The sequence below is a fragment of the Populus alba genome, chromosome 1, assembly GCF_005239225.2.
Source record: "Populus alba chromosome 1, ASM523922v2, whole genome shotgun sequence".
Taxonomy (NCBI): domain Eukaryota; kingdom Viridiplantae; phylum Streptophyta; class Magnoliopsida; order Malpighiales; family Salicaceae; genus Populus; species Populus alba.
The window spans coordinates 51,876,135-51,904,073 of record NC_133284.1 but is presented as its reverse complement, the minus strand read 5'-3'; the positions used below and the strand labels follow the sequence as shown (position 1 = coordinate 51,904,073).

The window sequence follows — 27,939 nt, the reverse complement described above, 5'->3', positions numbered from 1 at the left end:
TATATATATAAACTATAGTTTAATCAATATTAAGATGCTATTATGTTTGAAAAATAAATTAATTTTTATACTCTATAATTAATGACATATTTCCATTGTTCTTAACTAATTAATTATAATAATTTATGTCAATCTTCATAAGCCTATTAAAGCTTACATTATTATTTTATATATATTTATAAAATGAGGAAGACGTTATCATTATAATAGCATGGGCATTTTATTTTTATTTTTTGATATTTTTCCAAAATATATTTAAAAGGGAAAATTCAAATCATTATCACCACAATATATATTCATTATTTTTCCCGTCTTAGCCCAAAAAATACTTCCATCCAAGCCCCCCACCCCCAAAAAAAAAAAAAGATTTTTACCTACAGAAATGCATTTATCTTGATCCATCTCCAATTGAATATGATCATATACTATACCGTGGATAAAAAAATTATTTATCTTAAGTAAATAAAAATAATGATCAAGAAAATGTTGGTAATAAAAAAAGGGTCATAAACAATTATTAGCTGCAAAGTGAGAGAGAGAGAGAACTGCTGACAACACAACACACAAACTCTCTCTCTCTCTCTTAATCATCAACATCCTCATAATTTGCCATCTCCATTCATTCATCTCTCTCTCTCTCTCTCTCTCCAGCCCCATCCTTCCATTTCTCTTTTACACACTGTCATGCTTTGTACCAGTGTATAGTGCAGCTGATGATGATGATGATTATTATGCTCTTCTTCTGATATTCTTTTTTTTTCTCTTCTTTACTGCTGGCTTTTTTTTTCCTTGAATTAAAAACAAGAAAAGGGTTTTTTTTAAAGAAAATAATAATAAATCAAATCTGAAGAAGAAGCAGCAGCTGCAGCAGCTAGCACTAACTCATAGGAATTCTTTCTTGGCTTTTATTTTATCTTTTCCAGTTGTCTACTCTCTCCCTCTCTCTCTTTTTTTTTGCCCTTTCTTTTTAACATCACCTCCATCTTTCACCAAAACTTCCCTTACTCTCTCTCTCTCTCTCTCTCTCTCTCTCTCTCTCTCTTGCTCTCCCTCTCAATTCTCCTATCTTCTTCCTTAATCCCTTTATGCTCTAGTGAGGGAGGGGACAGAGGGATCAATAAACTATTGCTTGCTGAATTATTATCATAGATGAAGAGAGATCCTCAACCTCGAGAATTGAAGATTTAATATCAAGAAAAGTGGAGAGAGTTGAGTTCAAGGATGCAACAAGGAGGTGGAGAAAGAGGGTCATCACAGTCACAATATGCAGTGTCACAGCAACTGCAACAACAAGGTGATATGCCTTTACCTCCTTCTACATCTGCTGCACTGGCAACCCACATGCAGCTGCAGCAGCAGCAGCAGCAAGTAGTAGAAGAAGCATCACCCATTAGCAGCAGACCTCCTGCCACTGCTGCCACAACAAGTGGTGGTGGTGTTATGAATTTGGATGAGTTTATGAGACTTTCAGGTGGTGGTGGTGCAGAAGAAGATATTGCTGGAGAAGATGCAGATCGAACAGGAGGTATTGCTAGTGGCAATAGGTGGCCAAGGCAAGAAACACTTGCCCTTTTGCAAATTAGGTCTGAAATGGATGCTGCTTTTCGTGATGCCACCTTAAAGGGTCCTCTATGGGAGGATGTTTCAAGGTAAATGATAATGATAATGATAACAACAACCTTTTTTGCATTTTTTTTCGAAAAAAATAATATTTTTATACCATTTTTGTCTTAGATCTCCATTTCTCTTTAATTCTGTAAACAGAAGAAGCACATGGCGTCTTCTATCTCTTTCCATCACGATTCACGAGTTAGCTTGGCATCTTTATTTAAAAAACGAGAGAAAAAAAAATTATAGGCTGCATGAATTCTAGCCAATTGGCTTATAACCCATCACTTGCTTTCCCTTTCTTATCAATCTCAATGGAAGAAAAATTGAAAATCCCAAGAGGAATATGATAAAGATCGATTCTTTTTCTTTTGCAATTTCTCATTTTTGTTTTTACTATTAAAACCAGCAGCTTTTTTTTTTTTTTAGTCTTATCTCTCTCTGCACCTATATTAAAAGGATTAATAGATAATTGGTATGGGAAGTGGAGAGGAAGTCAGTGGGCCTAAAGCTATGAAAGTGAGTGAGAGAGAGAGAGCATCATCTTCTTGTTTATTAAATTTAAATTAAGGTCAGAATTTGGATTGCATAAGCAGAGAAAGGATTTATTTTGTATGATTGGATCATTGGCAAAAATTAATTTTTTTTTTTTATCATTGAAAAGTACTCTGGTACTACTTGTGGTAATAAAGTTGAAATATGATGGAACAGGAAGCTAGCAGAGATGGGATACAAGAGAAGTGCCAAGAAATGCAAAGAAAAGTTTGAGAACGTGCACAAGTATTACAAAAGAACAAAGGACGGTAGAGCTGGCCGTCAAGATGGGAAAAGCTATAGGTTCTTTAGCCAGCTTGAAGCTTTGCAGAATACTGGTGGTGGTGTTTCTGCTAGCATCAGCAATGTGTCTGGTGTTGCTCCTCAGCTGATTGGCACTGCAACAACAAGCAGCCTAGATGTTGCTCCTGTTTCTGTTGGGATTCCTATGCCTATAAGAACTCCTCCACCTTCTTCTCAGGTGCCTCAACCAGCTTCAAATATTGGTTCCATGTTTCCTCCTGATTTGGGGGCAACAGTGGCGCCTACAGCTGCTGCAGGTGCCCCGGTTGGAATCAGCTTCTCGTGGAATGAGTCTTCTTCTTCTCAAAGTTCTGAAGACGACGACGACGACGAGGATGAAGGTATATTAGGAGGGCAAACATCAGCCATGGGTGCTGGTACAAGTCGAAAACGTAAAAGGGCATCATTATCATCGTCGAAAGGAGAAACACATCGTATGATGGAGTTTTTTGAGGGGCTAATGAAGCAGGTTATGCAAAAGCAAGAGGCAATGCAACAGAGATTTTTGGAGGCGATTGAGAAGAGGGAACAAGATAGGATGATAAGGGATGAAGCTTGGAAAAGACAAGAAATGGCTAGATCGAGTCGTGAACATGAGATTATGGCTCAAGAACGGTCTATTTCGGCTAGTCGAGATGCAGCTATTGTTGCCTTTCTACAGAAAATTACTGGCCAAACTATTCATGTGCCTACGCCTGTATCAATTGCTCCTCCAGTTTCACAACCACCACCACCAACACAGCCACAGCAGGTTCAAATAGCGCAATTGGTCACTGTCTCAACACAACCACCACTGCAACCGCAACCCATGCCACTGTCACAAGTAACACCACAACAAAATAAGCAACTACCCCAACAGCAACATCACCAACAACAGCAGCACCAACAAGTTCATCATCCACACCAACCACCATCCATTTCTTCAGATATAGTAATGGCGGTCCCGGAACAACAAATAGCACCACTGGAACTTGGAAGTGGTGGGAGCGAACCAGCATCATCAAGATGGCCAAAGCCAGAAGTTCTTGCACTTATAAAGTTGAGAAGTGGGCTTGAAACTAGATACCAAGAAGCCGGGCCTAAGGGACCACTTTGGGAAGAAATCTCAGCAGGGATGCTAAGGTTGGGCTATAAAAGAAGTTCCAAAAGATGCAAAGAGAAATGGGAGAATATCAATAAGTATTTCAAGAAAGTTAAAGAAAGTAATAAGAAACGGCCAGAAGACGCCAAGACTTGCCCTTATTTTCATGAACTCGATGCCCTTTATAGGAAAAAGATACTTGGAAGCAGTAGTGGTGCCGCGGGAAGCACCTCCGCTAGTGGCTTTGACAGCCAAAATAGGCCACAAAAACAGCAGCATCAGCCTCAAGAGAGCTTAGAATTGGATCCAATGCCACCTCCAATGCAGCAGGCAGTGCCACAACAGACACAAGCCACAGAATCACAAAACAAAAACGGGGCTAGCGTTGATGTTCAAGCAAGCAACACAGGTTTAGCAGGAAGTCCCTTTGGAGAAGGAAATGAAGGAGCAGAAAAGAAGGTAAACCTTAGTTTTGTTCAACAAAAAAAAGAAAGAAAAGAAAAGAAACGAACTTATAGTACTGTTATATAGTTATATTGCCTGAAGTAATCAATGCTCATTTATTTGATGCCTACTGATTCTTGCTTTCATATTGAAGCCAGAAGACATCGTGAAGGAGCTGACAAAACAGCAGGGGACTCAACAACAACAACAACAACAGTTAATGGTGGATGACTATGATAAGATGGAGGAAGGTGACAGCGAAAACGTAAATGAAGATGAATATGATGAGGAAGACGACGGGGACGAAGATGAAGAAGAAGATGAGGCATTACAAGAGGAGAGGAAAATGGCATACAAGATAGAGTTTCAAAGGCAGAACACAAGTAATGCCACCAATGGAGGAGGGTCTGGGGCACCCTCCTTTTTGGCCATGGTTCAATAGTACCATTGTCAATATCCTCAGATCCCAAAATGTACCATATGTGTGCAGAAGCTCAAATCAAACAAAAGTTATCTAACAAAAATATTTGAGTTCAAAGCCTGACAACCTTAAAAAATCTTCCTTTTTGTTTCCTTCCCTCCCTTTAATTCCATTTCCCTTCACCCCATAAATTCTTTTCTCATCCTGTCCCTTTCCTTTCCCTTTTCTTCTATCCTTCTTCACCATAGTAGCTTTGCTGCGATGAAATGTCATTTTGCATGGCAATCATCGCCACTATTTGTATCACTTTTTCTTTCAATTTATTGATTTGTTGTTGAATAAAGCACCTGTTTGTTCAAGACAAGACAGGAGGATTGATCAAGGAATTAAGACCAAAATAAGCTTGCCTAGCCTATCTGGCTCGCTAGCAGCCAGCCAGCCAGCCAGCAAAAGCTTAGTCATTTATCCATGTCAACATCATCAAAGAGATCATCAGACTGAAGACAGCAGCTAGCCCAGAAGCAGCCCAGAAGAAGAAGCTGTGGAGTGATAGCAAGAAATTATACAAGTTAATTAATTAGAGCAATTAATATGCATGCTGGTAATTTGCGATCGTATAATCATTAGAAGAAGCTAGCTGATCTTGTTAATTAATTAATTTTAATATTTTTCTTTGATTCATAAGCATTGCTTAAGTACTTTCTCTTGCTTTGCATGAGCTTAATGACCAATCTTGGGTGGTTTTCTAGGAATTCTTCATCTTTATTTACAATGTAATCAAACTCTTTTTTTTTCTTTTAATTCAGCATTCTTACAGTGATTAATTACAATAATTATTCTCTGCTTGCTTATATTAAATCCATATTAAATTTTTCAAAAAGATAATATTTATTACTCTCCTTAATTAATTTTTGAGTTAATTTAGTAATGAAGTCGATGACTAATTAATCAAACTTCTAAGATCAAATTCCATTAGAGCATAAGTAAAGCCAATTTGATTAGGTGTTATTAATTAAGTAATAACTGTGGTTTCCTAATCTTAAAAAATTATTGCTTCTTTTTTTGTGTGAGAAAATACTTAATATATTTTCAAGTGTATATATGTGCACGTATAGACAAAAGTATTGCAAAAAAAAAAAAAAAGAGGGAAAACAAATTAAAGAAATTAAAGAAAACAAAACAGCGGTTCAATTACAGCCAAACAAGTGATAAGTTTTTTTTTTTTTAACCTAATTAGATGCATTGTATTAAAGAAATTACAATTTCGTGCTCCTTTGGCCAGAGTGAATAATTCAGTAGCCTTAATTGGTAATATTGGCAATTCTTACTGCTTCGATACCAACATGTAAATCTAAGAAAGATTTAGATTTAATTAATATAGATAATCCAACTCTCTTGTTTAGTGTTAATTATTAATTTATAGGATTTTATAGTATTTTTAATGAAGAAGGATATGATATATATAAGTGGAAATAATAATTAAGAAAGTCTATCGTACATTTATTTAAGGAAAAATAAATAAATAAATATTGCACTGTCATGGTCTGGGGACAAACAACATCATTGACGCATACAAACATTATTATATTACAAACAAAATAATGTATTTCCAATCAAAACAGCTGTTGATGGACTGTTTTTCTTTAAAAAATAAATAAATAAATAAATCTCCAGAACCTCAGCACAGATTAAGCAAGAAACTGTCTCCCTCGATCACTTTCTTCCTGTAGGGTAGAAATGAAGTTAGGAATCTGAATTTCAGTGGTCCAATTTATTAACTGATGATGGCAAACACAGCGAGCTCTAGTTTTATCCTTTAATTAATTATTATATATCTGACAGAGAAAGAACTCATTTATTATTCTAGTTTTTTTATATATTTTTTACCTTTAAATCAAAAGTTAAGAGATATCTATTTATTATCTTCTTAAATATATAAATCTTGAGAAAAAATAATTTTCTTATGGTCATTACTATTATATAAATTTTGAAAAATAATTTGAGAGCAACCACTTTTATATATCAACATACTTGAACATCTTTTGTTTTTATATTTAAAATTGTGTTTGGAATGTATTTAGAATTATATTTGAATTACATGAATTGTTTTTCAATTAATTATTAAAAAAATTTATTTAAATGTATTTCCAAGCAAAAATTACTTATAAAAAAACAATATACTTCACAATACTAAATAAAATAATAATATGTTTGGGAGTGCGGATTTTAGACACTTTTCAAATTTACCTTAAAAAATAATTAAATTTATATTTTTTATAATATTTATTAATGATTTTTTATATGCAAATATAAAAAACAAATATGAATCTAAAACTTTTAAAAACTAATAATTATTGTTATACATCATTTATTAGATTATCATACTAGTATTGAACTTATGTTGGTCCATGTAGTGATTACAATTATTCTTCGTGTTGAGGAAAAAGGTAATCTTCAATGATGAAACTGCGATCTTCGAAGATAATTTTTTTTTAATTCTTTATTATTTCTGAAATTGGCTCAAGTTTACAAATAAATTCTTCATAATTTCTGACACTGCTTTAATTATGGAACATGAAAGTATTATAGATTGGTCTAACACTAAATCAAGGCTTTAACCATGGTGTATCATCTTCTTCAATTCGATGTTCTTTTTTCGGTTATGTATTTGTTGACTTTTTTTTCTTTTTTTGTTTGCTTTTTATTTTTGTGATTCTCTTTTCATTTTTTTTTTATACTTTTCTTTCTTGTATCTTGTTTTTGACTGGTTAGCTCTTTTAACATATCAATTTATTCCAAAAAAAACAATTATTCCTCATGCTACAGAGAAATTTCTAGTAAATATTACAGTACCTGTTGGAATATAAATAAATATAGTTTGAGCTAGAACTGAGATTGAAGAGAGATTAATTTGTTTTAAAGATACGAAAACTAATCAAAATGAAATAAAAATTATGGTACTGTCGGCTAAACTTCAAAATAAAAGGAAAAAAAAGGGAAATAATTAGAAAATGGAAGAGGTTCCGCAGCAGTGTAATAATGGGGGATCTGCATTAATTTTGACAAGAACCATCAGCAACAGATGTGCGTAGCCATGTTGAAATTGCTGTCCCATAATTCCCCACTCACTACACATCCAACTAGCTACAGCCATGGCTCTCTCTGCATCTCTCTCTCTCTCTCTCTCTCTCTCTCTCTCTCTCTGCCTCTCTCTCTCTCTCTCTCTCTCTCTCTCTCTCTCTAATCCACTTATCTTGTAAATCTTACATCAAAGCATGGCATGCCCTACCCACGCATGTGCTTTCTTATTTTTCCTGCCCATCACCACATTCCCCCCACTTCTTCACCCTTTCCATTGTAATTATTTATTTCTTTCAATAACCTATTTATGCATTTTTATTTCATCAATTGCTCCCTTTATTATCATTGATATACATGTAAATGTTGTCACTTATGCGATATTTAGTTGCGTTTGCTTAGTGTTATAGCTTCGTCGTAAAAACAAAAAAAAAACCATGTTTGGTTGAAGAAACGAAGATACAAATATAAAAATAAACCTGTTTCTAAAATATATAAATAGAGTTTCCCTTCTATTTCAATTCTCTTCATTTTTTTTTATCCCAAAATAGCAATGATACGTTATCTCAGTAATTGATTCCTCTTTTCAAAATATTTAAATGGTGAAAATCAGGTTTCCAAGATTTGATCAGTTATTTTAGTGTTGGCAGATGTAAGCAAGAAATAATAATAATAATAATAATAGAAATATCAACAGTACCAATCATACAATTTTAGGCTCAGCACATGGGAAAGAGTAGTTTGGTTGGTGTTGGCTACCACTTATTAGGGTTTATATATATATATATATATATATATATATATATATATATATATAAACACAACCCAGCCTGGACTTTTCTCTTGATTAGTTTTAAATATGCATCAGACGTTTTATTTTTCAGAGAGGAAGATGGGAGATCGATAGAGTGGGGATTGGTGAAGAATGGAAGGAGCATGCATTAACTGTTCTTTGGGTTTTGCCAATAATTACTGAGTTAATTTCTTATTAAATTATAGGGTTAGCTTTTGACTAAAGTTATTTATAATAGGGAAACGCCATAAAAGTCCTAGCAGCAATAAAACCGTACGTCTTCATGATTTTCTATGCTCACATATATATATATATATATATATATATATATATATATATATATATATTAGTTTTCAAATCCAATCTAGTGAATGGAATGAAAAGGGATTTTGAATTATTGGATCAACTTTTTTTATTAAAATAAATATGTTTTTTTTATAGTATTGATTTAATTAAGTTTGGATTAAATTTGTTCATATCAACCAAAATTATTGTAAATTTTATTGTTTTATTAATATTTCTTATTTGATTCAATTAAAATTTGAGTTTGTAGTTGCGTTTGCTTTTTAAAATATATTTTACTTGAAATATATTAAATAAATATTTTTTTAAAATAATACTTTTTATATTAGCATATCAAAATGATTTAAAAATATATTAATTTAAAGTAAAAAATAATTTAATTTTTAAAAAAAATAAAAATAAATATGGTGAAATTTTACTTCAACAACTTAGGTTTTGAATTCTAAATTTTCCTGATTGACATGACAAACCTAAAGTTTAACAACTATATATGCTATTTTGTTTTCAATCGTCATAATTGAGTTGGACGTTATCACATAATAATGAAGAACGAATTATAACGGACGGGCTGCAGCTGTCAGGAGCCTACATGAAAGCACCACGCACACGAAGATATTATTTTTTTTTCACTTTTCCAGGGTTGTAAGGATTATTATTGTCTGAAGTTTATTCAATGATGAGTTCAGTTCAAATCAGTTCATCTAATTATCATCAAGTTTGCTGGCAGATTAATTAAATTATGCTGAGACAGTGCACTGTTTACCTGTGGATTCCACGTTTGCTCATTTGTTCCTTGCCTACGGTGAATGTTATTAAACTCGTCTGATGTAACGGTTAACCTCATAGGTTTGTTCATCTAAATTTTGATTTTAGTGAGGTTTTATATTAAATTAGATCTCAAAATCTTTTTCCTTGTCATCTTAACTATTTTTTAAAAAAATTAAAATAATATTATTTTAAATTAATCTAGATTGATCTGGCTATCTCGTAATTCAAATTTTAAACGGGATCATGAGTTCAAATGAATTTTTTTTTTTTTTGATAACCCGGGATGTCTGGACCAGCTTGAGCGCACCACAACTAATCTCCAGGCTCATTGAACATCCTGCAAGGCCAGTAAACAAGTAAGACACCGCGGGGGTGACAGGGTACGCATAAAGGATCGAACCTAGGATTTTTATAACCATGGGATATCCTTAGTTAGCTAGTGGATATCCACGCCCGACAATTGATGGTAGCACATAGCATTAATTTACGAGATGAAATCAAACATTTTGGATACTTTGAGGAATTATTTAAGAAATGAAAAGAATCCACTTATCCAAGCAAGGAATCTCTTTCTTGGGTTGCACTCTTTTGAATCGAGTGATGTAATCTCAAACAGCTTTCTTCGAAGGCTTTTCGCATGGGTAGAGAGTACCATTGGACCGAGAGGGCGTTGCCCTATTTCTTCAAATTGGTGACGCAGGCCTGTCAGATCCCACAATGATTGTAAATAAATAAAATTCAAGCCTCAATCCGCCGGTCACATCACTTGTTCTTGGAAGAGAGGATATTCCCAGATAGCCGCAAAAATGGAGCAAGCAAGCGTCTTTTTGTCAAATTGACGAATGGGTTGGTTTTACAAACAAGCTCTGCAAGAACCCTCATCAGGTTTCTAAATCATCGCCCGGAAACACAATCATTTCAACCCACGGAGCCCGGAGACCGTACCGTCACCTGAATTCGATGCCTGGCATTCACAGATGCCACTTTCCGGTCTGAGGATAACAATTCAGTTTTCAACAAGACTGATGATGAGTAGAGTTGCACTTGCAGAAACATTTTGTACTCTCGCATGGCATCTACTTTATTAATGTCAAGACCAATCATTTAATGATTCCCATCACTGCACTTACCATTTTCCGAGCAAAGAGGACGCCGTGATTTGATCAGAGGTGGGGAGGACGTGAGCCGCTTAACGAATACGACGACAACACCGATTCAGTCAGGCAGATTCTCAATTTAAAAAAAAAAAAAAAAAAAAACTAGCACAGTTATCAGCAAGATTTAGCACAACACTTGAGAAAATTAAAGGGTTGCACTACTCCCGGTAACACAATCTCTTTATAGATGCTTTTCTGAAGTGTGATAACAAAAACTCAAGATTCTCGCCTATGATAACTTTGTAAATAGCTTGTCAAGGACAAAGGACCACGCTTTCATTATGCGAGACTGAAACTCAGACCTCTACCTAAACTAAAGCCAAACAGTAGATTACAGGACATATGACAGATAACTTAAGAGGGGTTTTATTGCTGACCATTTGCATCCATCTCTCTGAGTGATCAAGTTCACTTCATGGCCAGGTTCCACGATTAGGATGGGAGCTATAAACACGTAAATGGCAAGGGGTATAATGAAACGAAGGCCTGGAGGAGAAACTTTCATTGCCTCAGCTTCAACAAAACATGTTTCAAGAAGCGTGAAAGAACATTCCAAAATTGAGATTCTATGGAGAATGGAAGGAGTGATCCTAAAGGTTAGAAGTGCCTCAATCCATTTACTGCTTGCTCTTACTTTTCATTTTTGCCTTAAACCTTGACTTCACCATTAGTATCTCTACTGTGTTTAAGAAGTTCCCGACTGCCATAAAGACCAAAAGGACACCACAGAAAATAACCTGCCAGAAACGGATTCTGTCACCAAATTGAATGAATGCTGCAAATTTGTACGGATGTAGATTGCTGGATCTTAAAATGGGGGAAAGAAAGTTATAAAAGCATACCTGCCACTCGTAGGTGACCCCCTTGTATGCAGTCCTGAGCAGCTGTAGTCCAACATATGCCTCAAAACCCTATATCAAGTCCAGAAGCACATACAATTATTCAGGTCAAAACTCAATTCCAGAAGCACTACAGTATAATCAGGTTGAACTCAGGCCATCATGCTTACTTCAACAATTCAAATGTCAAAATTTCTAGTAGTAGATCACACTAATTGCATTATCATTTGAAAAACCTAATGCTTCTTCAATTTCCTTCAAACAAATGTGCAGCTGAAGAGGAAGCCTGTTGATGCTTTGTTAAACGAGCACAATGCCTGCCAACCCAAATGAGGCACTCGTGATTAAACTAGAATTTCCTGCCTGTTGTGAAACCTCAGAATTTGGTAGAAATGAAATCAATTCAGCACCATTTACTCAATTCCAGGGTTTGGAAAGCTCTAAGCAACTGATATGAATTCCACAACTTGTTAGAACCATTAATTTCTGTATGATGGCAAATTGCACCACCAGAATTGAACATTACGCACATACAAAGTCGGTGCAGTTTGCTTCAGAATTGACCGTTGACAACTTTATCCCAAAAACACCCTCCTCGTCTGCTTCGCAAAGTTTTTTTTTGTTTTCCTTCAACACCAATCTTGTCCCAAAGACACCTTTGGAGAATGGGAAGATGGTCACAGCAAATTAATTTTGAGTTGATTTGTTGGTGGCAGTCATGATTTTGTTAGGTTCAATTTCTTTCAGTTGCTTTCAATCTCAATACAGTTGGTTTACTCTTTAATGATAGAGGCACATCCTTTATGTGGAAATCTGGATCCTCTCACAATCAAGTTGCTAGTGGTAGTTTGGATGTTAATTTCTCAAAAAGAAAAAAAAAACATATCTATGTCTGAAAGATTCAGGCAAAATTGGTTGAATGTTCACTCTTGGTTTAGGCAAACACAGAGTGGTTCTATGGTGGTGTATCATCTGCCATGTCTATCCAAACAGAACCCTCTTTTACATGGATCGCTGCCCTGCTCCTTGGAAACAATTTGATCCCGCATCTATGGATACAAGCAGTTCATTGTTCCCTTCCTTTCCGCTCCAGCCTTGAATGCTACTAATAAAGTCTACAGCAATGGTCCCTTGGACTTGGAAAGTAATACAGAAAATGGCTAGCCCATAGAATATTTGTTAAGAATTTATATCCTGCACTTTCATCTCTAGTCTATAGCTATCATCTATTGTTGTGGAGGCTTGGCAGGTAGAAGATTAGTTGTGGTTTGGTTAAGTTCAAATAATAAAATAAAGTTTAGATAGAGGTGGCAGGTATAAATGATGCAGGAGCAGCATCAAAGCAGAATGTCAAGTTTGTTGGGTTTCTTTTAGTTGGGTTTTTTTCCTTTTCTATTTTGGTTATCTGTTATTTTATTAGGATTTATTTGAACAGCTCGGATTAAGTTATTTTTAAGCCTAGGATTTCTTTTAATAAGGGTTTGCATAACCATTGAAGGGCTACCATTGTTGTAGGGGATTATAAGTATTTGTACGCGAGATTTTATAAGAAAGAGTTATTTCTTTTCCAGGCCATGTAGTCCGGAAGAACAGCCATAGCCATTGGCTGTGTTGGATCTCTTTCACTCTCTTTAATCACATCAATAAATGAGAGAGATAAGACAGAAAATGATGGTTGGGAAGAGGGCAAGTTGGGTGAAAGATGTATTTCGAGTAACTCAATTCAAATGAATACCACAATTTTAAAACAAGTTTCAAATCCAAGAATTCAATTAGAGAATCAATCAATTCAATTCACTTAAAGCATTGAAATCAATTCTAGTTTCTAGTCAATTCCAAACAAGTGGTTCATTATGCTCCTTAGCCTACTTCATTCAAGTAAGCATGTCTTTGCATCAAACTCAATTTCACAGCAAAAGAACATGAATTTCCTAGCCCACCAAAATAATTTAGTGAAAACTACAGCCTTTGGCAACCAGGCTGGAATGAGTTCATGTTTGTAATGCAATATTCAATTGCTATCAGATTAACACTTTGCTTCATTTGTTCAAACCATACAAAGTATATACAAAATTATGTCTGAGATTATGATTAGTAGAAAGATGCAAAGAGCAGGCCTGTTCCATCTGTATATGAGAACATCAGTTAAGAGGTAGCATAAATACCTGCAGAATGAAGAGTATAGGACACAACAGCCACAACTGCCCATCCACACCAGCTGTTTCTCCCCACACAACATCCATTCGCTTAGCCTAAAATAACAATTAAACAAAATAGGATTGAAAATATAATGTGCTAATTAATATGCATATGAAGTAGAGACAATTCCTATTCTGCACAACAGACCAGTAGACAAGCTTCATGAAACCACACACCTCACAAGAATTAAGATGGAAACAGACCACACCAAAAGTAAAGCATCCAGTGATGCTTTGCAGGGCATACAAGTGATTTTAAGATGATACCTTTCCCAAAGCAATACGGGTATAGAGTCTCTGGCGTTGATATCTATTTTGCAAAAGCATTGCAACTCCTTGCATCATAGCCCATTGCAAGAACAGTTGTACCCCTCTCTGAGAAAGATTCAAGGAATTGTTAACAAATACAAACAGACAACAAATTTAGAATCTAATGGAAAAATAGTAACCTGCTTCTGAGCACAATTTGGTTGACCTTTAATCTCCCATGTGAGACTAACAAGGGCCATAATCATAGCACAATAGTGATGGTTGATCCACCTGCAAAAACATATTATCTACTTTGTTGAGATATTCTTGTGCCAATGCAGGGGTAATGAAACTGGCATTTCCATGCATGATGATGAACATCATACTTTTGTGAATGCTCTAAGAGCAGAATAAGCCTTATGTGAGAGCAAGACTATTAAGCAGAAATGGCCCAGAAGAATGGAAAACTAAAGCCAGATAGACCACAGAGCTCAAAATTAAAGTGCTTATGACTCTAAGTTGTAAACCCACTTTAGATTCTCCTGCCTAGACCACACCTAGGGAATGGTTTTTAAACTAAGCTGTATTCCATGGTTAAGAAACCTACCAAACAAGAAAATTCTAAGGTTTCCTACTTTTTTTTCCACGTTCTATATGATTTCATCATGTTCCAAACATATTTCTAAGAGGGTGATGAAAGGAGAGTCTATAAATGATTAGTTTCTAGAGCTGAAAACAAAACTGAGCTATTGTGCCAAGTAAAAATATCATTTTCAGTTTTTAGAAGTTTCACCTATTTCTTGAGGTGAAAGGCCTTTTAAACTCTTTTTAGGCTAACAATGAGCCTAGAAGGACAGCTTCATATGACAACAGTCTTTCTGCTAGGAAAGTGGTGGTTTTATGCATCAATCATCATACCACCATCAATCCAACATCCTTCTTCACAAGATTTATGGTTTGGTCTTTTGTTTCTACTGCTCAAAAGTTATAATTTCACAAAATGACAAGTTGTTCAAATACAGAACATTAGTTCATAAGACTGCTACAGGCATCTAAAACTATCAACTGTATATGGAGTACCCGCCAATTAGGAACAAGTACCAAGCACCAAGCACCAGGAACCATTATGCTTTGCTACTCAAGTCCCTAAGCAAAAAATTGTATAGCTTATGACTAAAACATCACTTCCGCTGTAATAGTGCTGAGTGCAACCTATGATTCTATCCGCTGAGTTATTGATGAGTTGCGGACAAAAGAAGAACAATAACCTCATGGCTGGAAGAATGTGGCAGATCACCAAACAAAAAAGGCTTAGGATTCATGTTGCGAGAAAATAGGTAGAGTTATTAGCTACATCTAATGAATGTAGCCGGTTCTTTTACAATCATGGAATTTGTGAAACTCAAAAATGTGGAAAGCATGAATGAAAGATTGTTGATAATGACAAATGGTGAAACTAGCAATTACTAGAAGTTAAGATTGTGGAACTAATACCACCTTAGGGCCATAAATACAAAGACAGGAAGAACATGAAAGTATATACACTTCACTAACTGAATCAAGTTAAGATTCATCAGCAGACCAGCTAGAAAGCAATAGTTTGTGGTTGCAAACAAGAAGTCTGCTTGATCAAGTTGCATGTCTTCAAACTAAAGAAAGGATGTTAATCTCTGTTATTCCCCCCACCCCCATCCCCCTCTGTTTTTTGCACTTTTGATTGACTCCATTACAGTAAACTTGGAAGTCTTCCTAGTCAAGGTCCAACTAAAACTTTAAGGAAACAACTATTCATATGGCACAATGCAATGAATCAGCTGCTACAATATATTTTGAGCCAATCCAGAATGCTCAAAAAGAATTCACCCAATAAATTCTAACTGCTTTAAACGCATTGAATTATTAGCATTTACCATGCAGAACACTATAAAGAGCACACAAAGCTCAGACAACATATTAAAGCACGGAAAAGCCAGAATTGCAATTACCATGAACGAATATCGCTTCCATTGGCTCTCAATATATTCTCTCTCAAAGTCAATCCAGTGTAGAGAAACAATAGCCACGCCTATCAAAGCACAAGCCAAAAATGTAAAAATCTGATCTTGCACGAAATAAGAAAATATCAACAAAATCTCTCAATTCATCAAAAATCCAACAAATTACCTGATACAATTGAACTGGAAACGTAGGCAAGCACCCATTCCAGACCCAAGACCTCAAACAAAGTAAAACCGATGGGAAAAATAGAAACAAAAGTGCAGTCCTATCCTGCTCCCGGAGAAACACAACACTGTAAGTTTTCAATAAAATTTTAAAAGAGATAAAATTAAAACAAAATAAAGCATACCCTGTAACTGTTATACTCCTCTTTAACCTTGAACTGCACATCTTTACGAGAAGCACGCACATTAATCGGTCCCAAAAACATTTTTAGAAAACGTCCTGCACGCAAATATCAACAACATACCTCATTAAGCTCCAGAAAATTTATTTGATTTGTCCATTAATCAATTAAGAATAGTCCAATGATAATAATAGTTAAAGAATTACATCTTGAGGAAAAAAAAGACCTTGAGGCTTTGAGGGAAGAAAAGAAGAAGCATCTCCATCAGCTATAATACATCTTGCTTTCTGTAAATCTTCTTCAAGCTAAACAAAACAACACAAAATCAATCCATCAGAAGAGCAAAAGAGATCCAATTTACACAACAACAGAGCAAATATTCAATCTAATTAACTACCTTGGCAGCTAATTTAGGAGCGAGGTGATTGTTGCGGTCAAGGAGAGAACTGCAACGCCGAATAGAAGACTCAAGAGAGAGAGCTTTTTGGCGAACAGATTGCTCGTCGTTTGTAGATTTAGCAATTAAAGAAGCAGCGGTTTCTTGCAACTCCTTCGCTTGTTCCACCACTCGACCTACCTCTTCCTCCACCGTGTCCTCCGCCGCAGCCGCCATTAACCGGTGTGGCTTTCTGCTTCTTCTATTTTAATTTTTCCTGGTTTGCGTGATTTTGGCTCTTTTTTCTCTCTCTTGTATAATAAAGTTATGTGATAAGTGAAGATATCCTCGTCTTTTTGGAAACAGAAAAAAAAAAATCCTCTGCATGCATAATTATTTATCAGGTTATACCTGACTTGACTGGTCATTATATAATATTGAGAATTTAAATTTAATTTAGATGGAGACTTTTATTTAAATTAAATGATATATTAATTTGATAAAAACTCCGCCCATCTTAATAGTTTTAATGATTCATTTAATTTGACTAAACCTGTTTTAATCAAGATATTAACTTGGGTTGATTTAGTGATTGATTAATTAATTTAATGACTCAAAGCAATTATTTTATTGTGTGAGCAAACTACAATTGAGTCCTCTAACAATTATAAAAGTTTTGATTATGGTTCTACTTGTTAAAGTTTGAATCAAAGAGAAGAGAGAAAAGAGCATCAAGATCTATCTCTAATTGGCTTTCGATCTCTTTTATGTGTTGGATTAAAGGTGTGATTTGAGATTAATTAGCTTAATTTGATTTTTAAAACACATAAAGGGAAGAGCAATATTTTTTTTGTTTTTTTTTTTAAGGGGTGTCATGCAAGAAACAATCATGTGTTTTTTTTATGCCAAAACTAAGTTCACGCCTCTCATTTTTATTATCAAAGGTACAATATTTATGTGGGACTAAAAAATTTATGAGAATTTTATTCATTATATATATATATATATATATATCTAAAAATATTAATGATGAACAAGGAAATACAAACCCAATCCATCTATATAATTTAATAGAAATTGGATTTTTTATATATTAATATGGGTGTTCGGATCTGTTTACGTGTATTTTGATTAATCTCACGAATTCTGAAGTTAATAACTATATAAATCTCTAGTGGTCTTGAGAATTATAGAATTCGAATCAATAATTTCTAAAAAGCAAACTTAAAATCTAAGTAGTTAAATTACATTTCTCATAATTAAAATGAATTTTCCACATACAAGCAATGGTTTATCAAATACTATATTGCCAAACATGCATTTCTCGTGATGTCACACAACTTTGAGTTTTATATATGAATTTATATGGAATTAATTACTATAAATTAACGGTTCAATTGAAGACTTTTGGCAAAAATAAGAGACCTAACTGAATTTAAGTCATACTTGAAGGAGTTACATTTTAAGTAATATATTTTTATCACACGAAAAACAAACGTTAGATAGAATTGACCAAATGGTTTGAAAGGATCGAGGTTCGTTCTTGACATATGAAAGACTTTTAGGTAGGTGATAGTTTTGTGGAACAAATAAAGATTAATTTTTGTAAGAATAATATGGCAAATAATAATTAATTACATAAGAGATATTGTCTGTGTCATGTACCAATAAATATATTTATTTTTTTATGGATAATGTTGTTGGGTTTCAAATTAAAACAATGAAGTAAAATTTTATTTACTACATAATACTCCAATAAAATCAATTTAATAAGACTTCAATTTATTTCATTCAAAAGATTATTTGATACATCACTTTCAAACTATATTTACTTATTAAACTAAATCCGTCTACCGACTAGTTTGATGGGTTAACAAGAAACTAATTTGGATTAAATTTTAAAAAATTTAGAAAAGTATTTACCTGGTTAAAATTTGATTTGATTTAAAAAAAAATTAACAATATTATTTTAAATTAATTTAAATTACTTCATCTAATTTATGATTCAGACTTAATGTTTAACCAAGCTTGATATATTTGTGTCTATTAACATATATAAAACACACAAATATATTAAACAACAAGTTCAAAACTATAAAAAACAATTGTAGGAAAAACAAAATAACTTATAATAATGGAACAAAAACTATTGATTAGTCACATCCACAAAATGCTTCACGCCTAGTAGATTCTCCTTCACAAGTATTCAACTTCTATTATGCTCTAAAATATATTATTTGATTCTCCACCGCTAGCATATGTCTCGTTCCTTTTTTAAACTATAGTATTTTTGGATCAAGTGCATTATTTGAAAAAGTAGATGTGTTATTCTGTTTTCATCTTTTTTTAAACTATCATAATATTTTTGGGTCAATGTTCATATATCAAAACTAAATATTTATCCCATCAGGTTTTAAATAAATTATTTTATTTTTTGAAATTGGCAAGGAAATTTTCCTTGGCTTCTATAACACATTTTTATAATTTATAAGGGTATTTAGGAATGCGGTGCAAACCGCATTTCACCAAAATTTAATTTTTTTTGCTAAATTTTTTTTTATGTTTTGGATTGTTTTCAATGCACTGATCTCAAAAATTAATTTAAAAAAAAATAAAAAAATATATTATTTTAATGCATTTTGACATGAAAAATACTTTAAAAAGCAATCACAATCACATTTCCATTCAGTAAATTGTTTCTTTATTTTTTATTATATTTTTTTCTTTGAATTTTATGTAGAATTTAGAGTGATTTTTGTAAAAAAAAAAAAATTATGAATACAAAACACCCAATTACTCAGTTGCATCGCACGATAAGTGTTTGGCAGAATTTGGTGAATTTTTTTGGCAAGATCACATTAAATTCTGCTACCTGTTAATTATGCCTTCTCATTAAGGCAATTTAATCTTTATCTTAATTGAAAAGCCTAGAAATTTAAAGTAAAAATTCTATGGTCGACAGCACAAATATACATATTAGTGGGTGTTTCGAAAATATCTCTTATCCTACAGCTATTTTGATCCTTATCCTAATTTTTATTTTTTCTTATCATAGACTTATTTCTTAAAACGTCACCTTAATAGATCTGCCCAATCAAATAACAAAAAAACCTAGTTGGTTTAATTGTGCTTTACCGAGTTTTAATTTTTTCTAGTTTAATTTAAAATTTAATTCGGGTTAAATTTTAAATTATAAGTGATTAATAAAACCATACCAATTTTCACAACCTAAAGCAAGTCAAGCACTTTAAATATTCTTTATTGTTAAAACATGGAAGTAATTTTAAAGAGAAAAACCCCTTCTTATCCTATATCTATATAAATAAAATCATATTTACTCCTTATATTTTCATTTTATTTAATTGCGTTCAAATCATGACATTTATCAATCCGATTGATAGAAACTAGGGATTATTATTTTCGGTTCGGTTTGATTTTTATATAAAAAAAAGTAACCAAACTAAATTTTTTTAAAAAAAAACAACCAAAATCGGTTCAAACCGACCAGTTCGATTCGGTTTTTTAGGATAAAACCGGTTCAAACTAGTTTGACTCGGTTTTGACTCAGTTTTCTAGTTTGGCTAAGTTTTTTTTTGGTTTGGCTCGGGTTTTTTCAGTTTAGGTTTGGTTCGATTCAATTTTTTCGGTTTTGAAATTATAAAATCAAACCAAATTGGTCGATTTTTTTAAAAAAATTTATTGGTTTAATCAATTTTTTTATAGTTTGATTTTTTCCAATTGTTTTTTCAGTTTAATTGGTTTTTCAGTTTTTTTACTTATTCTAATAGAAACCAACAAGGATTGCCATAAATCTTATCATATAAGCATTGAGGAAGAAAAGGGAATTCATATCTTTCAAGAATATATAGATTTGAATCTCTCAAAGCAATTTTTGATAAAAAAAAAATACTATATAAAATCTTTGATTTTTTTTTTCCATAACCCTTTTCAGAACTAGCATGTTTGTAGTGATTGCCTTAGGAAGAAGAGGATAGATTTACAAGTTTTCCCTTTTCTTCTCATACTTCAAATTAGGGAATTACCAATGATCTCAATCAAATTTGATGTAGTTTCTATGAATGAATTACTAGAAAAATTATATAGTAAAGTCTAAAAATACACCTCCTAATGACCCAATAATAAAAGTTTTGAATTAAGAGATTTATTTTTTCTATAGTCTCATGATCGAGTCCTATTGTTATTTATATGATGGCTACTAAAACTTTATATAGTTGTTAACTCCAGGGTTTATAGAATTAATTGAGATATATATAAGCTTACATAAATATCATATTAATAAATAAAAAATAAAATTCAAGGTGCCTCCAAGGTAGAAGACTGGAGAATCTGACTTAAATTCATGGCCTGATATTTTATTAAAATAGACAATCCCCACTAGATTTTCTGACCAATTTTTTTCATTAATTGCAATAAATTAATGAGTGCAACTGCGCAAGTCAAAAGGACTGCAGGCAGCTTTGAAACCTAACCTATAGTCCTTTAGCCACCACAGCCAACAACCAGGTAGGGCTAGCATTTGGTATGACCTTTTGGTAGTAGATCAACTAGCATTTGGCATGACCTCTAGGCCCTCTTTGTTATTTTATTTTTATTTTTTGGATTTTTTCTTCATTAATTTCTTTATTGAAAAGTAACTATTTATTGTCACGCCAAGTTAAATTGGGGGGTTGTTTGTTAATGTTAACTCGGTATTTTTTTGTTTTTGCGTGTTAAAAGGGTTTTTTTGAGAAAAATTAATAATATTTTATTTTTTTATTTTAAATTAATATTTTTATATTTTTAGATCATTTTAATTTTTGTGTTGATATTTAAAATAATCTTTTAAAAATAAAAATATTATTTTAATATATTTTTAAATAAAAAATATTTTAAAAAACAACTGCTATTACACCATTAAATCTTATATATCACTTTCCATGACTGGTCAGATCCGGTGAGTGAATAATTAAATTGACTCGTTAGATTATACCATTTCTTATAATTATGCTAATTTATAGGTGATAAATACAAAATCAATCCAACAGGTTGAGTTAATTTTGTTTGGTGATTAAAGAGGTTTGCTATATCTCTTGACTTTTTACGGCTTCGAACCTTAAAACCAGCTTGCAAAAAAAATAATTTCTTTGAAGTTTAAATACACCAAGTCTATATAAAATTATACCCGTAAAATTTAGTCTCAAATAAAAAATAGGTATATGTTTTGTATTGTAGTATAAAATATTTTTTAATTAAAAATATATTTAAATATTTTTTTTTTATTTTTTTACATCGTCACATTAAAATTATCTAAAAACATAAAAAAAAAACATTAATTTGATATTTTTAAGTAAAAAAATATTTTGAAAAGTAAGTTGTAAAACAAAAATACTCACTCACTGAGCCACTTAAGCACTGTTTGTTTTTGTAGTACAAAAATGTTTTTTGAAAAAAATTGAGTTTTTTTACTTTAAATTATTTTTTTTCATGTTTTTCGATTGTTTTTATATGTTGATATCAAAAATAAATTTTAAAAAATAAAAAAAAAATATTTTGATATATTTTAAAGCAAAATTTTTTTTTAAAAAGTATTGTTACTATAATACTAAACGAACTTGTAATCTGCCTGAAAACCATATACATGGCCATTTACTTATGTAGTTGTTTGTTTAGAAAATAAAGTCAACTCATGTTAATTTTTCAAACTTATAACCTTGATGGTGACTAAAGTGGAAGGTACCACATCTGGAAGCAACTATTTAAAAGCTTGACTCGACCAGACAGGGTTGACTCATATTCTAGATGACCCTTGACTTAGACCAGCTTGAGTTTCAAAAAAAATTGAGGGAGAATTAATATAGTGTTAAAAAACCTGGGTTGACCAATATTTCAGTTAACCTAGGAAAAATCCAGTCAATGAGAATCAAACTTGATATAAAAATAAAATATTAATGAATGAAAATTAAAAAAACAAATTAACTTAATAAATTATTCAAGAAATAACCTAACTTAACTTAACAAACAAAATGCTAGACTTCCTTGTTTTTTTTCTTTTTTTGCAATGGTCACATGAGAATTATATTAAAAAATATATAACAAAAAAACTAAAATAATCTTGAATCCATAGTAAAAAGAATTTATTTTTTAGGAATATTTAAGTATTTGACATGAACAAAAAATATTAAAAAGCTCTCGAGGAACATTTTTTAAGAGTGATTTGGTAATTATACTATAGAACAAAATATGAAATTATTGATTAACATCTTTTTTTTTAATGTAATTACTAATAATTCCCAAAAAAAAAAACTTTATACCCCTAATCCAAGTTTGCCTATCAAAAATAAAATAATAGTTTTACTGTGGATTGCAATACTCACATTCCACAGTAAAACACTGAAATGTTTTAATTTTAATTTTTTAATAAGTTGGAGATAGAAATGTGTGGACTTGGTTGTCTTAGTTTCTTCACTTTTAAGGTAAGCTGTTTTTTTCTCAAATTAGCAGTAGCAATAGCAAGTTCTTCAATTTCTTGAACACTACAAGCTTAAGAACACAACCTAGCTTGACAACATTTTGCTATGTTAACGAGCTAACATTGATTGTTAACCAAATCAAAATGTTGGTTCCTCAGGTTTTTCTTCATTGTGCACAAGATAATCACACCAGCCATCCTGCCTCTTCCAACTTCTTGTAGAAGAAGGTGTTTTGTTCTTAAGAAGGAGATGTCCTAACGGTTAAGACTTGATTTTTACTTGATGGCTTTAGGTTCATATCTAAGGAATAAATATAATGAAGATCCAAGGGGTAAGAGATTCATGGTTAGTAGGTTAATCCATAAAACTCTACAACCCAAAACATATTGAAGTAGAGTTTCAAGTTAAACCTAAAAAGATATTGACGTAATTAAACTCAATTGATTTGATCAAATTTTAGTGATTTAATTAATCGAGCCAAAATGAAAAATAAAAATAAAAAAGAACTATAAAATAGCTCTATTTTAGTAAAAATGATTGACCTGTATCAATTCAATTACCAGCAAGTTGACTTAGTAATCCAAACCTTTTTTGGTTCAGTACTCTAGTCAGGCTTCTTCTTTTTTCCCGGCTCAATTCCCCATAGTCCAAGCTTGATGACATTATAGTTTGATTGAATGGAGGATGGCCATGGCTTACATTTGGACAATACTTCACCTTGTTCAGTCATCATCATGGATTGCAGTTGATAACAATGACTCTGAGTGGTCTGGATTTATGACTTCGAAGAATGTTCTTGTGAGCTTGCAAAATGATGTAAGAACTCAAAAAGGAAAATCTATATTCTGTGATAAGCAATATCCCATATTCTCTTATCGTCCAAACTTTCACTATGATGATAAAAGATGAGAAGAAACACAGGGGAGGGGGGGGGGTAAATTTATCTTCGTTAACATGGAGGAAACGCCTATCCGTTTTCTCATCCACGAGGATATATATCCTTGACAAATAATCTGATTCAACATGTTGGTTACCAAAAAAGAAAGGAAAAGATAGAAAGGAAATGAAAGGGGGTTTGTGGAAGAGTAAGAAATTACACACTACTATGGCTACTCCTTTTGTTTTCGCTTCTTTTCACCAGTCCAGTAAGTTTTGACAGCAACAAGAATTTTCTCAGGGTTAAAAGGTCCACTTTCATGGTCCATAATTTGGCTCTTCCACCTCATGCCATTTGTTATGGTCTGAATCTTCACAAGAACCTCTACTGTATCCCTGAATATCACTGTCCCTTCTGGCCTCAGAATTCTATCCATCTCCAGCAGAATGTGGGTTATGTCACACCTTGAATACAAAAAAATGAAGACATATTCAATCACGAGATTGTGATTTACAAGATCATGGCGATCAAAAATAGCTTTTTTCAGAATTCAAGTGTTACCTGTCCTGATATATACTGAACACCCCACCGGCATGGATGAGATCGTATGTTCTTGGATATGTTGAGACTGCCTCACACCAATCTTGATATGTTCCAATGAAACCTCGTTCATAGATCACACCAAGCGTGTCTGGATTTGAATTGGCAGGAACCACATTCATAACCCACACTGGATATTTTGCCAAGGCTGCAGCAAAACCTCCAAGCTGTGCATTCATGTCCATTATGTTCCTGTATCTGCCTTTGGTGAGAGGACTCATGATATGCTTATAATTTGTCACTCTATCCTTCCACAGATTATTGTCCTCCTTGAATTTCTCAGCAGTGATTCCTGGTATTGAACCACTGCGAATTCTTGGAGGGATTGCAAATGCACGTGCTGGCCATTTCTCCACGGCACCACCAGCTACTTCATCCGAGCTGCTTACTTCTGGTAATGGAGTTATGCAAACTTCCATTTCTTTGTACCTTTTTTGGTAGAGGTGTCAAATCAAAGGTGTTAGCATATCAAATTAGTATACGGAATACTATGAATTAAGAAGTGTATATTTTAAAGAATACCAGCCAGCATCTGGATTGTCTGATTTGCATATATGTGGTGTTTTATAGGTCTTCCTGCTTGCAATGCAATCAATGTGGTTCAGGGGCTTTTGCCAGACTGAAAGATCATCCTTTTCAACCACTTTCTTCCAGCACAGGCGCTTGGCTACATCCTCAATAGCATCCTGCTCTTGCTTCAAGTCTTCTTGGGTTCTTTCCCAACCTTTCCAGTGTTTCTTCCAGCGAATAGGAGGACCAGATAGAATCCAGTAGCCACCAGGCCTTAAAACTCTATCCACTTCAATTAGATACATACCATCTGTGAAATGAAAGAAAACAACATACTTGGATCAATAGAAGTTCGGTTGAACCACATTGATAAATGAAATTTTTTTGGTCGTGTTTGAGCTCCATTTTTATCAAACTATCTTGGGGGGCAGAAATCCATGCTTTACGTGTTATTCAACACAAGTGCAAGGTAAAATCGTGGGCATACCATATTTATGCCACGGTATCAAGCAACGGGAACAATGAGCCATGTCAAAAGCCCTTGCTGGGTAAGGAAGCCTTTGTGAAGCCATGATACCAATCATACCAGGAACTCCCCTCTCCAACGCAAACCAGACCTGTGCTTCATGTGTATCCCTTGGTGCAAAAGACATTGATATAATGTCCCTCTTCAACAGGTATGCACCCCAACTCGCAACCTTAACATCCACAAAAAGGACAAGAACAATACACATAAGACCTAGAATGCTGCTAATTCTCATCGAACAAACATACCTTAAGATACTTGGATAGGATTTGAAAACAGAAGTTGAATCGAAAACTTGATATTTTGGCAATTAACTTACACCACAGCCTGTGTCAATTGCAGTTCTGATGCTTCCATCAGTAAGAGGAATGAGTTCATTAATGTCATCAATATAAGCATCAGCTCCACGCGGGAACATGGTGCCTCCACCGGGGAATCTAAATCGGTCACCTTCAACTTGAATCCAATTCTGCACAGCCTTTTCAATACTAAGTTCTTTATGGGGAATATTATCATACCAGGCATAATCACGGCTTTGAGGCCATTTAAAAGGGGTCTTGTATTTAGGCGGAGCAGGAATCAAGCAAAGGAGTAATTCATCCTTTGTTGGGCAATGCCTCTCTCTATATTTCAACATGTTCCTATCAAATTTCCTTCCCCTTTGAGTATCTTGGCAAGGAGTGTACTCACTGAAGGACATGTCGCATGGTGGAAACTCATTAACTGAAGTAGTGTTGTTGATCTGACTCTGATGATGGCTATCAAAATCCAAGGCAACTGATGATGAAGATGTTGATGGATTAGAACTAACCGCGGCACGATTTGAAACATCACAGTCTGCTTTAGTGATGGACTGAGTCAGATTTGTGAGTGGGGAGGAATGCTGCCAAGCTCCCAAAACATAAAATAAAACGCAAAGGCCACTGACCCCAGCAATCCAAGTTAGGCGCTTTCTCTTTGCTTCTAGCTGATGGTGATGCTTTGGTGATCCATTTGCCATTTTTATTTATAATCAACAAACAACCTGCAAATATCTCAGACACAAAAGAAATGGGCAGAAATAGATTTAGAGTGATGGGATTGTTGAAAAGGCAAAAACATCATTTCATAAAGCTGTCAGCCTCATCAAAATATCAACATTAGACCCCAAAAAGCTCTACTTCCACACATGGACTCGTCATTTCAATATTTATTTTGTGAGAAGGAAAAGACCGGCTGCCAATCTGACAGAAAATGGTGTCCACAATGGAACCAGGTAGCAACCTTTTCATGAACTTATAGTAATCTGCAGAGCCACTGAAGAACTTGGAAAATTCTTCAAGACATGAATAAAAATTAAGGGCAATTTTCCTGATTCACAAATTAGAGGAAACAGGGCAGAGACAGAGCATGGGGTAACTACTCTAAATTCCATTTAAAAGAATTAGCTTGCAGAGGGAAAATTAAGTGTAAAAACAAAAATTAAACAATAAACACGTTTGAAAAAGCAAATAAAAATTCAAAAAATCCCATGTGAAAAAGACATAGCGAAATCATTACAATCTCAAAATCAAACACCAACATATAACAAGATTTCTTCCAAGATGGTGCAAGAAAGTCACAAATATAAAGCTTACTTGTGTGCACTATTTTTCGTCTAGTGGTTAGATAAACAAAGCTTACCTCTTTCAAACAACATAAATTAGAGTGCAAGAATCAATTTTTTCCAACAAAACCAGCTTTTTACAGCCTTTCTTCTTTGCTCTTTGTTTATTTAACCAAGAAAGCACAAACCCCCAAAGAAAACTTCAACAGATCCACAAGAAGCCTTCAAGAAACATGCTTATACGTTTTTCTTAACTGTTAATACAAAAGGTTTGTTATTTCCTTCAAAAAAGAACTGAAAACGAGAAGAAAGTACAGTACCTTAAGAAAGTGATTCTCTCTCAGCTGAACACACCCTTCCCTCTAAAAGTAAAACAAGAATCAACAAGAAGCTAAGAACTCAACATGGGTACTCGTTATTTTCTGTGTTACTATCTCCGTTATCAAGTTGCTAGTAATAGCAAGAAAGAAGGAAAGAAAGCTAAAGAAACTAGCTAGCTAACTAGCTAAAAAAGGTCAAGAAAGGAACATGGAGACAAAGGGACAAAGAAAGGGGGTAGTTGAGGTTATGAAAATGGGTACCATGTAAAGGAAACACAGAAAGTCTCCACCATTACAGGAACAAGAAGGTGGGGTGGAGGACTTGTGACAGAGAGTGTGTGGTTCACTTGGATTTTGTCTTTGTTAATTAATACAATAATGGAGGAAGGTGGTGACTGGTGAGTTTAGAGAGTAAAAGATTTAGTTAAGAAGAAGAGACAATGTGGTGGCAGGTTCTGAGCATTCACAGGAGACTGACCAGCCTATTTTCACTCTCCTCCGCCTAGTTCTTCTCTTTCACTCCCTCTTGTTCTATTTTTGCTCTTCCACTTTTAT

General features: G+C 33.6%; 3 protein-coding genes across 6 annotated transcripts; 1 reads left to right on the top strand and 2 right to left on the bottom strand.

Moving 5' to 3' along the window:
- The first annotated feature begins 559 nt into the window (after nt 1-559).
- Nucleotides 560-5,192, top strand: LOC118049021 (trihelix transcription factor GTL1). Of its 2 annotated transcripts, none has more exons than XM_035058882.2 (3): nt 560-1,649; nt 2,320-3,985; nt 4,129-4,290. In XM_035058882.2, the coding sequence occupies exons 1-3, from the start codon at nt 1,222-1,224 to the stop codon at nt 4,138-4,140; spliced, it is 2,106 nt and encodes a 701-aa protein (XP_034914773.1). In that variant the 5' UTR covers nt 560-1,221; the 3' UTR covers nt 4,141-4,290. The 2 variants fall into 2 exon arrangements, with proteins under 2 accessions (XP_034914773.1, XP_034914772.1); XM_035058881.2 differs by having other exon boundaries at nt 567-1,649; nt 4,125-5,192.
- Nucleotides 5,193-10,649: 5,457 nt separating this feature from the next.
- Nucleotides 10,650-16,866, bottom strand: LOC118048979 (uncharacterized). Of its 2 annotated transcripts, XR_004687583.2 has the most exons (11): nt 16,518-16,866; nt 16,347-16,425; nt 16,124-16,218; nt 15,940-16,044; nt 15,762-15,841; nt 13,977-14,067; nt 13,795-13,902; nt 13,495-13,581; nt 11,500-11,646; nt 11,333-11,401; nt 11,210-11,227 (listed from the first exon to the last, which is right to left on the bottom strand). XR_004687583.2 is itself a non-coding variant. In XM_035058828.2 (10 exons), exons 1-10 carry the CDS (start codon nt 16,731-16,733, stop codon nt 11,108-11,110), a joined length of 1,050 nt encoding a protein of 349 aa, XP_034914719.1. In that variant the 5' UTR covers nt 16,734-16,863; the 3' UTR covers nt 10,650-11,107. The 2 variants fall into 2 exon arrangements, 1 of the variants encoding a protein (XP_034914719.1); XM_035058828.2 differs by lacking the exon at nt 11,500-11,646 and having other exon boundaries at nt 10,650-11,227; nt 16,518-16,863.
- Nucleotides 16,867-23,783: 6,917 nt separating this feature from the next.
- On the bottom strand, nt 23,784-27,939 carry LOC118049019 (probable methyltransferase PMT18). 2 transcript variants are annotated; one of them, XM_035058879.2, is made up of 6 exons: nt 27,385-27,939; nt 25,799-26,503; nt 25,441-25,651; nt 24,966-25,263; nt 24,405-24,872; nt 23,784-24,307 (listed from the first exon to the last, which is right to left on the bottom strand). In XM_035058879.2, exons 2-6 carry the CDS (start codon nt 26,477-26,479, stop codon nt 24,076-24,078), a joined length of 1,890 nt encoding a protein of 629 aa, XP_034914770.1. In that variant the 5' UTR covers nt 26,480-26,503; nt 27,385-27,939; the 3' UTR covers nt 23,784-24,075. The 2 variants fall into 2 exon arrangements, with proteins under 2 accessions (XP_034914770.1, XP_073260963.1); XM_073404862.1 differs by lacking the exon at nt 27,385-27,939 and adding an exon at nt 27,142-27,342.